The sequence below is a fragment of the Papaver somniferum genome, chromosome 9 (genome assembly GCF_003573695.1).
Source record: "Papaver somniferum cultivar HN1 chromosome 9, ASM357369v1, whole genome shotgun sequence".
Classification (NCBI taxonomy): domain Eukaryota; kingdom Viridiplantae; phylum Streptophyta; class Magnoliopsida; order Ranunculales; family Papaveraceae; genus Papaver; species Papaver somniferum.
Window position 1 is genome coordinate 34,598,310 of NC_039366.1, and position 12,421 is coordinate 34,610,730.

Sequence of the window (12,421 nt, forward strand, 5' to 3'; positions counted from 1 at the left end):
CGCAAGCACCATGTACAAGTTGTTACAAACAACACAAATGAGAAAAGCCTATAAACTAATCAAACAAAAATCACCATCTAACTCGAGGACAAAAAATTATCAGCAAAAGTACTCGAACAAAATTTAATAACAAAGCCATGAGCCAAATACTATCAGCATGGTTAACCCAAGAGGATCAACTTGTTGCAACCCTTAAAGGCGGCCAAAGGACTTCACCCAAATATTTTAGTCCGGAAAAATCCACTGGACGATGCAACATTGCAACTGGTTACATCACATAGCCTAATGTGAACAAAGTGTAAGAGTTATCAAATTCTCAAAATGGCTGCGGCTGCCTCCAATAAAACAAACCGGTCAAACCATGCGGCAGACACAATTTGAAAACAAAATCCAGTGGAAGAAAATGGTCAAAGAGACATCAAAACGGTTACGAGTCTTACCACGTGGTAAAAAACAAAGTAGTCAAAATTGTTTAACCAAGGCGGTAAGTAAAATATGTCGGTTTGTTTAACTAAGGCGGTAAGTAAAATTTGTCGGTTAAAAATGTAACCGCCTGTTTAGTTCAGATTTTACACGTGTCAATATCTTAGAATATAATCGTTACAGATTTCATTTGAGCTCCGGATTTTTCTATATAAAGATAACATCTATCTTAGAACTCAAACTAAGAAGAGACTCAAAAACAGAGCAGAGGAGAAAAATTTCTCACATTAGAAATCAAATTTCTCTTCTCTCTTTTTGATCAGAATTTACTTGATTTGATGGATTCTCCGATCAGATTTCGCGCTCTTTTCTTCCTTCTTCTAATTTTAGGTTCGTTCAATTTCTCATCTAATTAGCTCTAGTAATTAATTAGCATTTACTTAGTTTATGATTACTTTGTTCATACTCTTTTTTCTTTTGAGTTAATTCAGAACATCTCTGTTCTGAAATGTATGTAATTCTTTCTTATAATGGATTTCAATATTATCTGAGCTGAATTTTGATTGTTTTTTGTTTACTGAATAGATTTTTATGAGTAAATTTCAGTAATTTGATTCTAATTTTTTCATTCTGTATCAGAATTATATCCTCGGATTCTCTTTTCTTGATCCCAAATTATGAATCAGAACTTTTACAATTTTCCTTTCGAAAATTAAATCTTATTTTTTGATTTTTGTTTTCAGGATTCGTGGTTGAAATACAAAGTTTAGGAGTAGGAATAAACTACGGCCAGATCGCAAACAATCTCCCGTCGCCGCAACGAGTCGCCGTACTACTTCAATCCCTGAGAATAAACAAAGTAAAACTCTACGATGCCGATCCGAACGTTCTCCGTGCTTTCGCAAACACAAACGTCGAATTCATCGTAGGATTAGGTAACGAACACATCTCAGACATGACTGATCCAACAAAAGCTGAAGCATGGGTTAAACAATACGTTCAACCATTCTTACCACAAACTAAAATCACTTGCATCACCGTCGGAAACGAAGTTTTCGGTAGTAATTTGGCTAATGCACAGCCGGAAATCATGACTAATCTTTTACCGGCGATGAAGACAGTTTACAACGCATTAGTTTCATTAGGATTGAGCTCACAGGTGAATGTCACTACCGCACATTCGCTTACAATTTTATCCAGTTCTTACCCACCGTCATCTGGTGTTTTCCGGGAAGATTTCGCGTCTTATATTAAACCAATTCTTGATTTTCATGCTCAAGTCAAGTCGCCATTTCTTATCAATGCGTACCCATTTTTCGCATACAAGGATAACCCGAACGAAGTTTCATTAGATTATGTTCTTTTTAAGCCTAATCAAGGAATGGTTGATCCGGTTACAAATTTGCATTATGATAATATGTTGTATGCTCAAATTGATGCTGTTTACGCGGCGATGAAAGCAATGGGTCATTCAGATGTAGATATTAAGATATCTGAAACTGGTTGGCCTTCTAAAGGTGATGAAAATGAAGTTGGCGCTAACCCGCAGAATGCAGGAGAATATCATAGAAATTTAATTAGTAGAGTTCAACAAGATAAAGGTACTCCAATGAAACCATCTGTTCCTATCGATATCTTCGTCTTCGCGTTGTTTAACGAGAATATGAAGCCCGGACCGGCTTCGGAGAGAAATTACGGGTTGTTCTATCCGGATGGTAGGCCGGTTTACAGTCTAGGGGCACAAGGACAGGGGCCACAGGGCTATCTTCCGGAGCTTGTTTATTCTTCAGCATCTAAAGTTCAGGTAAGAAACAGAAATTTTGTGCACCTTTTTTTTCTTTGAAATGGATACTAGAATTTAAGTCTAAACCATTTTTATTGCGTGATTTCAGGTTATGACAATCTTAGGCTTTTTGATCTTCATCGTCATGGGATTTCTAATCCATGTTTGAGCAGAACTCCTATCTGCTCAACCAAAAATGCTTTATGGACAATTCTTTTGCGGGGCAGCGCCTCATGGCCGAGTGTTCATTAACGCGTTCAGTCATTCATTTGCGTGTCTAAAATTTCAATCGCCAGCTGCATCTGTCTATTGCATATCCACAAAAGAGCTGTCCATAAAGCATAAGTTTGATGTTCAATATGGGAAACATAATGAGAGCAAGTGACCAAAAGGAGCTGAACCCACGGAGAGAGTGTGAACAAAAATTTTCTGCCCATGCTGTTTGAAGCTCTCACAAGTAAGTCATTTCACAAGATTCCATTATTAAGTACCAACTATTCGGTTCGATGAGTTTGTAGAAATTAGGATGATCACGAATTTCGTATTCAGGTTGTATATACCAGTATCCACCTAATTTGTGTAGTTGTATTGCTTTTCTTTTTAGAAAATCTAGTGATAGAATTTTGTCATCTTATCTCTAAATCCACCCACCATATTTCAATCATGCAATTGCAAAGTGATGAATCTTCTAGCAATTGATAATGAACAAAAAGGAAATTCGTCTTTGTCTAAAACAAACTTTTTTTTGTAGACCAAAAAGACATTAAAATTCCTTCTTCTTTCGGTTACTTCTTTTGCATAAATGGACAACAATCAAATGTCATACATTTTTTGTTTTCTTATTAAGAAAATGGAAGGATATCAATATCATCTTTTTTAGACAGAAGGTGATATTTATGGCTAGCCTCATCAGGGCTTACACATTTTGGATGTAACCCCCCACCTCTATAGATGAGGATATTCTACAAGTGTCCAATTCAGTTGAATATCAACATGCATATTGGTCCAATATTGGTGAGGTCGATATGGGGGTCCTCTTCCCTTTTCTTGAATAAGCCATACAGCCAATTCAAGAATATTGAAGGAGGATTCATCAAAGACCACATAAACAAAAAAAGAATTGATAACGATTTGTTTTTCCTTTATAAAGTAGGAGCTCCATCAAGAATACGATATCTCAGTATATATAAAAGAGACCAACAGATTATGATACATGTTAATTTTCTTTGTTACGAAATACATATACTAATGACAATAAGTGACTACATTTATCAAGTTCACACTGCATGTTTCTTCCTGTACTATATTATTGTATTAGGTTACACGAATATAGAAACAATGGCATATGCCATACTAATAGATCATGAACATCTCATATGCGGCCTACCAACAGCGACAACTAAGCATACAAAATGCTCCTTTGAAGTGATTATTAACCTACCAAACTTCAAGAGAAAGCGAGAGAGATATGATCATATGATCAGTATCAACCCATTATTTTATTATCGCCATAATTTTCAACCATTGAGGATTGGATGGAGAAAGGATGGATGATAATAAATGATAATGTCCCCTTTTTGTATTACTCTATTGCAGTATAGAAATAAGTAGGCCACCAAAGAAATTATGAACCTTATAAAACTATTTAGAACTGTATGTATGTACATAGAGTCGTTCATATGCCAAAGGTTGACCAATTTGGATGGACAACATTGTTTCTGAGCTACCATGAGACATTTCACTGCACACAACATGAAATATTAGCTAGCTTCACATTAAAGATTGCGACTCCGCTAGCTAATCATCCGTACAAGTGTGCACAAAACTGGACTCATCTGGTTATCCGGCAAAGTTGATTATTTAGCATCAGACTAGACCAAATAAATCATTTCCTTCTTGTTTTTGTAATTTTAAATGTATACTTCAAGGAATTAATTGCTTTCTTGTTTGAAACTTGGTGCAGGAAATGAATTAAAAGGGCAGAGGGAACCAGTACTAATGCCATAATTCTCAATATGCAAATACCATGGGCAGATCCAGTTTTGGTTGCGTGCATCTTGGATCATACGAAAAAATTGAACATGAAGAAAATTAATTCAAAATTGTACAGTACATTAATTCAGATTCCAATATTATTTTTTATTTATTTTTCGATTCAATCATCTAGGAATAAACAATAAGCTTCAAAAGAAAAAAGAAAAAAAAAAAACATTTTTGGTAATGAATTGAAAATGAAGCAAACAAAAAAAAAATGTATTACTGCCAGATTTGGCTTTAAATTTGCAATTTTATTTTATTTTTTGGCGATATTGTAAAAATGTGATCGATAAAATTTATGGTGCTACACGTTTACTGGAATTGTAACAAACGCCTTTTCCAGGTTCCCGTAGCAAAGTTGTAAAACATTTTATCAATTTGGCGGAACAGACTTGCACAGAGTCGTAATCCAAAGGGACTAAGTTCAGATTTCACGCTACAAAATAGTTCCAACCTGAGCTTCAAGCTGAAATACAATAACTCTATTGGCCCGAGGAACATCAGCTAGATGGTTGTCGTCATGGAGGAGCCACTAACCAGCATTAAAAATAGGAATGTGAGAGAAGAAAAAAACTCCCAATGTGAATTAAAATACATCACTTAAGTGGAATTTTATGAAAATACGCATAAATAAAATTCTGGAAATTAATCAGTTGGTATGTAAACGCAATTACCTTACTTACCTATACGTGGCTTCACATTGGTTTTCATGATACTAATAGATTGATTGTCTACTGCGACTTTGTCTAGCATCTTCTTTTTCTAGAATTTTATACTTGAGTTGGATTACGATACTCAAGACCGATTTTCTGTATAAATACAGAACACCGTGTATCATGTTTGATTCAATGCACTTAACAACTAGTATTAGATGATGGAACAGGACATTAGACAACCAAATTAACCAAACACCAAAATATCAAGAGCAGTTGATTATCACATACATACATCTATTTGAGGCAAATATTATTCACCACTTCTTGGATCCTTGCGTATAGTGTAGAGTCTCAATCAATATGAAAACAATACATGTGATTCGTGTTTGTTTTTTCTTATCTTTTACTACCGTAAAACATGACTCAAGAAGTAAGAAGTAAAAATATGTATTCATAAAAAATCAATTTATTTTTAGAAATAATTTATTTTCATAAAAAACTGTTTTCCCAAACTAATTTCTGATATTTTATGTTTCTAGAAGTTGAAAAAATTGTTCAACCTAGTTCTATACTGCTAGGTAGGCTGGTAAGTTTATGATGGCAAACGTTAAGCGGATTTCTAACAAAAGCATTTTTTTCGGGTTCTCATATCATAGTTAATCAACTAAAAAGGCTGTTGTAGAAAATGAGTTATTTAATAAATGATTTTTGGTCTTGGTGTGGTTTGATCTCATGATCTAAGGGTCTAAGAGTAATTACAGTGGTGCGAGTATAACCAAAGACCAAAGAGGGAAAAAAAGATTAAATTTTGGGTTTAGTATGGCGTATGACGCTACGGTGGAAAGACTAAATTTGGTCAGACGTACATTATACGTTCGCCTGGTGTGGGGCGTAGACTATACCAACGCCTGATTAGGTAGATCCTAAAAAAAAAAAAAAAAAATGAAAGAAGTGGGGCGGAGGTATAAAGCCCGCCCCACTAAAATGGTTTTGAAAACAAAGAATGGGGCGGGGGTATAATGCCCGCCCCATACAAAATAATTAAAAAAAAAATGTGGCGTAGACTTTACGTACGCCCCATGTGAAGCGTAAACTATACCAACGCCTGATGTGGGGCGTGGAATATACGTCCGCCTGATGTGGGACGTGCACTATATGTCCGCCTGGTGGTGGGGCGTGAAGTATACCAACGCTCGACTATATTTGGGTTTAGTCTTGGTCCCAGACCAAATATACTCTGGGTTTTAATCGTTGATCAAAATTTGATCGATAGTACGTTCCACTACGTCTGTTCAAAAGACCAAATATTTGGGTTCACTCTCCCACTGTGGACGCTCTAAGGATACTCACTCATTTTTGATTGAATGAAATGGAACCTTTAGTCCCACGTTGTGGAAAACTAAAGAGGTGCTCCACTATATTACCATGTTCTCATGGATATGTTGTAAAAATACATGTTTCGACCCATGCCCATGCGCGTGTACCAAGCACCAAGTCCGTGTCTACTTGAAATTATTTTTTGCAAGATTTTAACTTGATAAATAATTTATTTAAGAGTTTTATTTATGGAAAAATTCCTTTTTTGTGTTTAATTGTTTTACAAGAAACAAAACTCGTTTTATAAGAAAAAACCTAAACCTAACTTGATTTGCAAGTTAATTTTCCTATAAATACAACTCGAAAATCTCTTTTCAAAACACACAAGCAGCGACCATCTCTAGGTCTTTTCTTCATCTTCTTGCTTTTATTTTCGTGCGGCGTTTTACTTCCATCCCCGTTGCTGAGTTTAAGAGTGGGTAACTTGTATTGTGCTAATACAAGTTATATCGGACAGTCTTATCCTGGACACATCTTCGCACGTTGGGGTTTAGCATTACTTTAGAGTATACCCGCGAACTAATGTGTTAAGGACAGCTTGTTGAACCTGTGATTCTGCCCTCATCAATTTGTTCGTGGTAGAGTTGTTTGATACGGTTCTTTATATTTATTGTTTGATACATCTGACGTTTCTTCTATTGTTGCAAGACTCCAAAAAGGCTTGCGAAGACCTACGCACTCACTCAGGAGGGAAGCTTGATAAGAGCAAATGGAGAAGAAAAATACATGTTTCGACCCATGCCCATGCGCGTGTACCAAGCACCAAGTCCGTGTCTACTTGAAATTATTTTTTGCAAGATTTTAACTTGATAAATAATTTATTTAAGAGTTTTATTTATGGAAAAATTCCTTTTTTGTGTTTAATTGTTTTACAAGAAACAAAACTCGTTTTATAAGAAAAAACCTAAACCTAACTTGATTTGCAAGTTAATTTTCCTATAAATACAACTCGAAAATCTCTTTTCAAAACACACAAGCAGCGACCATCTCTAGGTCTTTTCTTCATCTTCTTGCTTTTATTTTCGTGCGGCGTTTTACTTCCATCCCCGTTGCTGAGTTTAAGAGTGGGTAACTTGTATTGTGCTAATACAAGTTATATCGGACAGTCTTATCCTGGACACATTTTCGCACGTTGGGGTTTAGCATTACTTTAGAGTATACCCGCGAACTAATGTGTTAAGGACAGCTTGTTGAACCTGTAATTCTGCCCTCATCAATTTGTTCGTGGTAGAGTTGTTTAATACGGTTCTTTATATTTATTGTTTGATACATCTGACGTTTCTTCTATTGTTGCAAGACTCCAAAAAGGCTTGCGAAGACCTACGCACTCACTCAGGAGGGAAGCTTGATAAGAGCAAATGGAGAAGAAATTCCCACTTATCAAATGGCTTTCAAAGTAGTTTTTCTCCGCATATTTTTAGTAAAACTTTTTTTCCAAACTTTGGCTTTTTATTCATTATTTCCCCATAAACGTATTCTTTTCATCATCCTATCTTAGATCCTCGTCTTGCTACACAGTCCACAGAGTTGTCACTGAAAGAGACCAAGTTCAAACTTTCAAAATATAAAAGTCCCAATCTAATTTTCCTGGCGAAAAACAGCATTCTTATTGGCATGAGGAACTTAGAAACTGAAGAATCAGCTAACCGGAATAGGACACTCCACAACCATACAAAACACCACAATATCAAGAGTAGTTAAATATCACATTTAACACCTAGGGCAGATATTATTCACCACTTTTTGGTTTCAAACTCAAATCATTAATAATTTAGTATCACTGCCGAACGACTTCACAAAACCACACAGGCGTCTGACGTAAGTTTGATATGTATTTCTTCTTTTGGCTGTATATTTTGTATGCTTATGATGACAGTTCGTTCGTCCATGTCTCAAGCACTCAGAAGTTGCAATTCATTTATAAAATATTGTAAGCGAAACGAATATGTCGATTAGAATTGCAGGGGTTAATATAGTAGTACTAAATCTGATAATTATAGAAAACATCCCGAGCTATGGTTAGTATTTTTAAATATGCAAAAACAGTTGGATTCAAAGATTTTACTGGAGGAATATGATCTTTTTAGAAGCTGTTAAGGTGTTCTTCCCGTTCATTTAAAGTTTCATTATGTTGATGCTTTAAAAAGTGGATTTGATACCACCAGTTCTTGCAATACCAGTAAGAAAATGATAAGGTTAGAAATGATAAAAAAAAAAAAAATGCAAGTTAGCGGTGCTGAGCCTAGTGGCTATCTCTTGTTCAATGATGAAAACAGCTCAAAGATGTAATTCTTTTATGAACCGGTTGTATCTATAATCAGGTCAGGTCTATGATGTTGAACAAAATTTATACGTGTTAGGCAGGTATGTTTATGGCGCTACGCGTTAACTGGACTTGTAACAAACGCCTTTTCCAGGTTCCCGTATCAAAGTTATAAAACATTTTATCTGTTCGGCCAAAAAGACTTGCACGTAGTCTAACTGAAAGGGACTAACTAAGTTCGGATTTCACACTACAAATTAAAACAGTTCCAATCCAAGCTTCGAGCTGAAATACAATATCATTATTGGCCCGAAAAACTTCCCCTAGATGATTAGGATTAAAAACTAGAAGGTGGGAGAAGAAAAAAAGATCTCACTACTGTATATTTAAGCAAACAATAAATATAGAAACACAAATATTTCACTGGAATATTTATGGTGGAAGTATACCGAAATAAAATTAGGAAATCATACCCTACTTAATGGCAACTGCAAGGTGAAACTTAGCTTATATAAAGACAACTCTTTTTATTGATGTTTAGAAAATCTCTCAAAACTAAACACAAGCTCTAATCTTGCATATGATCAACCACAACTTTGGTGATCATATATATATAAAACTATGAATTCCTTTTCCTAGTCCTATTACCTTATTACATGTCTTTCCTTTTCTTAGAATTAGATGACTTCTAATTCCCTTAGGATTACATCAATTTCCTAATCTTGTCCTAACCAGCTTGTTAGTGACTTCTATGTTGAAGTTTAACCAACATTCTCCCTGTTAAGCTTCAACCTTACCCGTGACATATCTTGTACTCCAATCAATTGTCTCATTTCTTAAAACTTGATCCGAGTTAATGCCTTTGTCAATATATCTGCTTTCTGCTCAATTCCTGGTATGTGTTCAACGTTAATGACCTCCTTCTCGATGTATTCTCATATGAAATGATACCTTTTGTGAATGTGTTTCGTCTTCCCATGAAACACTGGATTTTTAGTGAGTGCAATTGCAGACTTATTATCAATCTTGGTGAGAACTTTTTCAGGTTCTCTTCCTTTGATTTCACCCAACAGTTCTTGAAGCCATATTGATTGTTTAGCTGCTTCTGTTGCAGCCATAAACTCAGCTTCACAGGATGAGAGGGCTACAGTGTCTTGCTTCTGTGAACACCATGTAATAGGTGCTTATCCTAGATAAAATATATGACCAGTTGTACTTTTTCCATCATCTTGGTCAATATTATGACTGCTGTCACTATACCCAACAATTCCTTTTGATCCTCCTCGACCATACTTCAATCCATCGCTGATTGTTCCTCTTAGATATCTCAATATCTTCTTTATTACATCACCATGAGACTTGCGTGGACTCTGCATATAACGGCTTGCTACTCCCACAGAGAAAGCCAAGTTTGGTCTTGTGTGTAACAAGTATCTAAGGCATCCAACATTTCTTCTATAACTCGTTGGGTCAATCTCAGCTTCTTCTTGTGCCTTTGAAACTTTAAGTCCAAACTCCATTGGTATCTTAGTTGGATTACAAGTTTCAAGTCCTGCTTCTTTCATAATTCTCCTTGCATAAGCTTCTTGTTTAATCTGAATCCCATCTACTCCTTGATGGACTTCTATGCCAAGGTAATAAGTGAGTTTTCCGAGGTCTGACATCTCAAAGTTTGATGACATTTCTCTCTTGAACTCATTGGTCACCTTAAGGGAGTTGCCAGTCAAAAATAGATCATCTACATAGACTGCAATCACAAGAAGCATTCCCTTTTCTTCTCTTCTGTATACTGATGTTTCTTTAGAGCACTTAACAAATCTGATTTCTCTTAATATTTGATCTAACTTTGTATTCCAGACTCGAGGAGCTTGTCTTAGACCATATAGAGCTTTTGATAACTTATAAACCTTATGCTCTTGTCTTTTTACTTCAAAACCTTCTGGTTGTTCAACATACACATCTTCTCGCAATTCACCATGTAAGAATGTTGTCTTAACGTCTAAGTGGTGAATTTCCCATGAGTTTGATGTTGTTTCTGCTATTAAGAGACGAATTATCTCTAGTCTAGTAACTGGTGCGAAAACTTCATCAAAGTCTATGTCTGATTCTTGAACGTATCCCTTAGCTACAAGTCTTGCCTTATATTTGTTGACAGTACCATCAGCATTCCGTTTTATTTTGAGGATCCACTTAAGACCAATCACTTTTACCCCACCTAGATTATCAACTAGAAACCAAGTCTTGTTTCTGTTGATTGAAATAATTTCTTCTCTACATGCTTGTGTCCATTTAGTCGAGACGTTTGCTTCCTGAAAATTCCTTGGTTCATCATTAACAGAAAGTAGCATTATCTTACATTCTTCTGCAGCTTGAAGAACATAATCCTCCAGATACTGTGGCTTTTGTATCTGTCTTGTTGATTTTCGCAGTGGTATGGGTTGAGTTATTTCATCGATCTCTTCTTCTTCTACTACTTCTTCATTATTCTCAGTGTTTTCATTATTCTCTTCTTCTTCTTCTTGATTAACATCATTGTTTCCATTGGTATTGATGGTTATGGGTCCTTCGCCTTCATTAATTACTTGACCCCATCTCATGTGAAACATTCCTGGATCCCTACTTGGTCCATCATTAGTTTCTTTCCAGTTCCAGTTTGCTTTTTCATCGAATACCACATCTCGACTCACTATCACTCTTTTCGTTGTTGGATTGAATAATCTGTAAGCTTTGGATCCAGGATCAATTCCTAGATTCACAAGAGTCTGAGATCGATCATCCAGTTTCTTAAGAGTTGCAGAATCAACTTTTGCGTATGCTTTGCAACCAAACACTCTTAAATGATCTATGTTTGGTTTTCTCTTTCGCAAGCTTTCATATGGAGTCATGTCTTTCAGAGCTTTCGTAGGTATCCTGTTTATTAGGTATGTGGAGTGTCGTACAGCTTCTCCCCATAGATAATTAGGTACCTGCATACCTTTAAAGAACTTCTTGTCATCTCCATTAGAGTCCTGTTTCTCCTCTCCACCACTCCGTTTTGTTGTGGTGTATATGGTGTTGTGAGTTCCTTTTGATTCCATTTGACTCACAGAACTTGTTGAACTCTAAGGAAGTGAACTCTCCTCCTCTATCAGTTCTAAGCATTTTGACCTCCTCTTTTAACTCTTTTTCTATCAGATTTCTGAAAGCTTTGAATCTGTCAAATGCTTCACTCTTTTCTTTCATAAGAATAGACCACATATATCTTGAGAAGTCATCTATAATAACAAATATGTATTTGTTATTTGCAAGGGTTTGTGTAATAGGACCACATAAATCAGCATGAAGAAGCTCTAATGGCTTTGAGGCTCTGAATGTTGTTGCTTTTGGAAACCTTGACGCGTTTGTTTCCCAACTAAACATGATTCACAGATCCTTGATTCATCGTTTATCTGTGGTATCCTCGAACCATCTTGTTCTGAGACATTTTTAAGTTCTAAACTTATGTGTCCTAACCTTGCGTGCCACTTCCATGTCTGATCTTCCAGTCTCATATTCAGAACAATGGCCTTCCAATCATGAGACTTATCTTGTAGAGTCTATTCTGTGAGCGTGAGACTCTAACTAAAAGTCTTCCACTTGGGTCATGAACTGTTATAATCTTGTCGCATTCTAACATCACATCCAACTTCTGTAGCTTGTCCTAAACTTAGAATGTTGCTTTGTAAGTTTGGGATGAAGTAGATGTTTGTGACAAGCTTCTGTTCTCCGGTCTTGCTCTGAAATAGAATTGATCCTTTCCCTTCAATTTCTACAGAAGATCCATCCCCAAACTTCACTTGTCCTTTGATTTTCTCATTGAGTTCAGAAAAGTAGTGTCTCTTACCAGTCATGTGATTGCTGGCT

At 35.9% G+C, this 12,421-nt stretch overlaps 1 protein-coding gene across 2 annotated transcripts; it reads left to right on the forward strand.

Moving 5' to 3' along the window:
• The first annotated feature begins 651 nt into the window (after positions 1 to 651).
• LOC113309658 (glucan endo-1,3-beta-glucosidase 14-like) lies at positions 652 to 4,515 on the forward strand. 2 transcript variants are annotated; one of them, XR_003340702.1, is made up of 4 exons: positions 652 to 813; positions 1,167 to 2,227; positions 2,316 to 2,663; positions 4,170 to 4,515. XR_003340702.1 is itself a non-coding variant. In XM_026558129.1 (3 exons), the coding sequence occupies exons 1-3, from the start codon at positions 762 to 764 to the stop codon at positions 2,373 to 2,375; spliced, it is 1,173 nt and encodes a 390-aa protein (XP_026413914.1). In that variant the 5' UTR covers positions 652 to 761; the 3' UTR covers positions 2,376 to 2,992. The 2 variants fall into 2 exon arrangements, 1 of the variants encoding a protein (XP_026413914.1); XM_026558129.1 differs by lacking the exon at positions 4,170 to 4,515 and having other exon boundaries at positions 2,316 to 2,992.
• The last annotated feature ends 7,906 nt before the right edge of the window (positions 4,516 to 12,421 follow it).

Excerpts from the sequence above, each read along its gene's own strand:
- LOC113309658 (XM_026558129.1), top strand. The coding sequence starts at position 762 with ATGGATTCTCCGATCAGATTTCGCGCTCTTTTCTTCCTTCTTCTAATT. Across the intron at positions 814-1,166 it reads CTTCCTTCTTCTAATTTTAG|GATTCGTGGTTGAAATACAA; the intron begins GTTCGTTCAATT and ends TTTTGTTTTCAG. Across the intron at positions 2,228-2,315 it reads CTTCAGCATCTAAAGTTCAG|GTTATGACAATCTTAGGCTT; the intron begins GTAAGAAACAGA and ends GCGTGATTTCAG.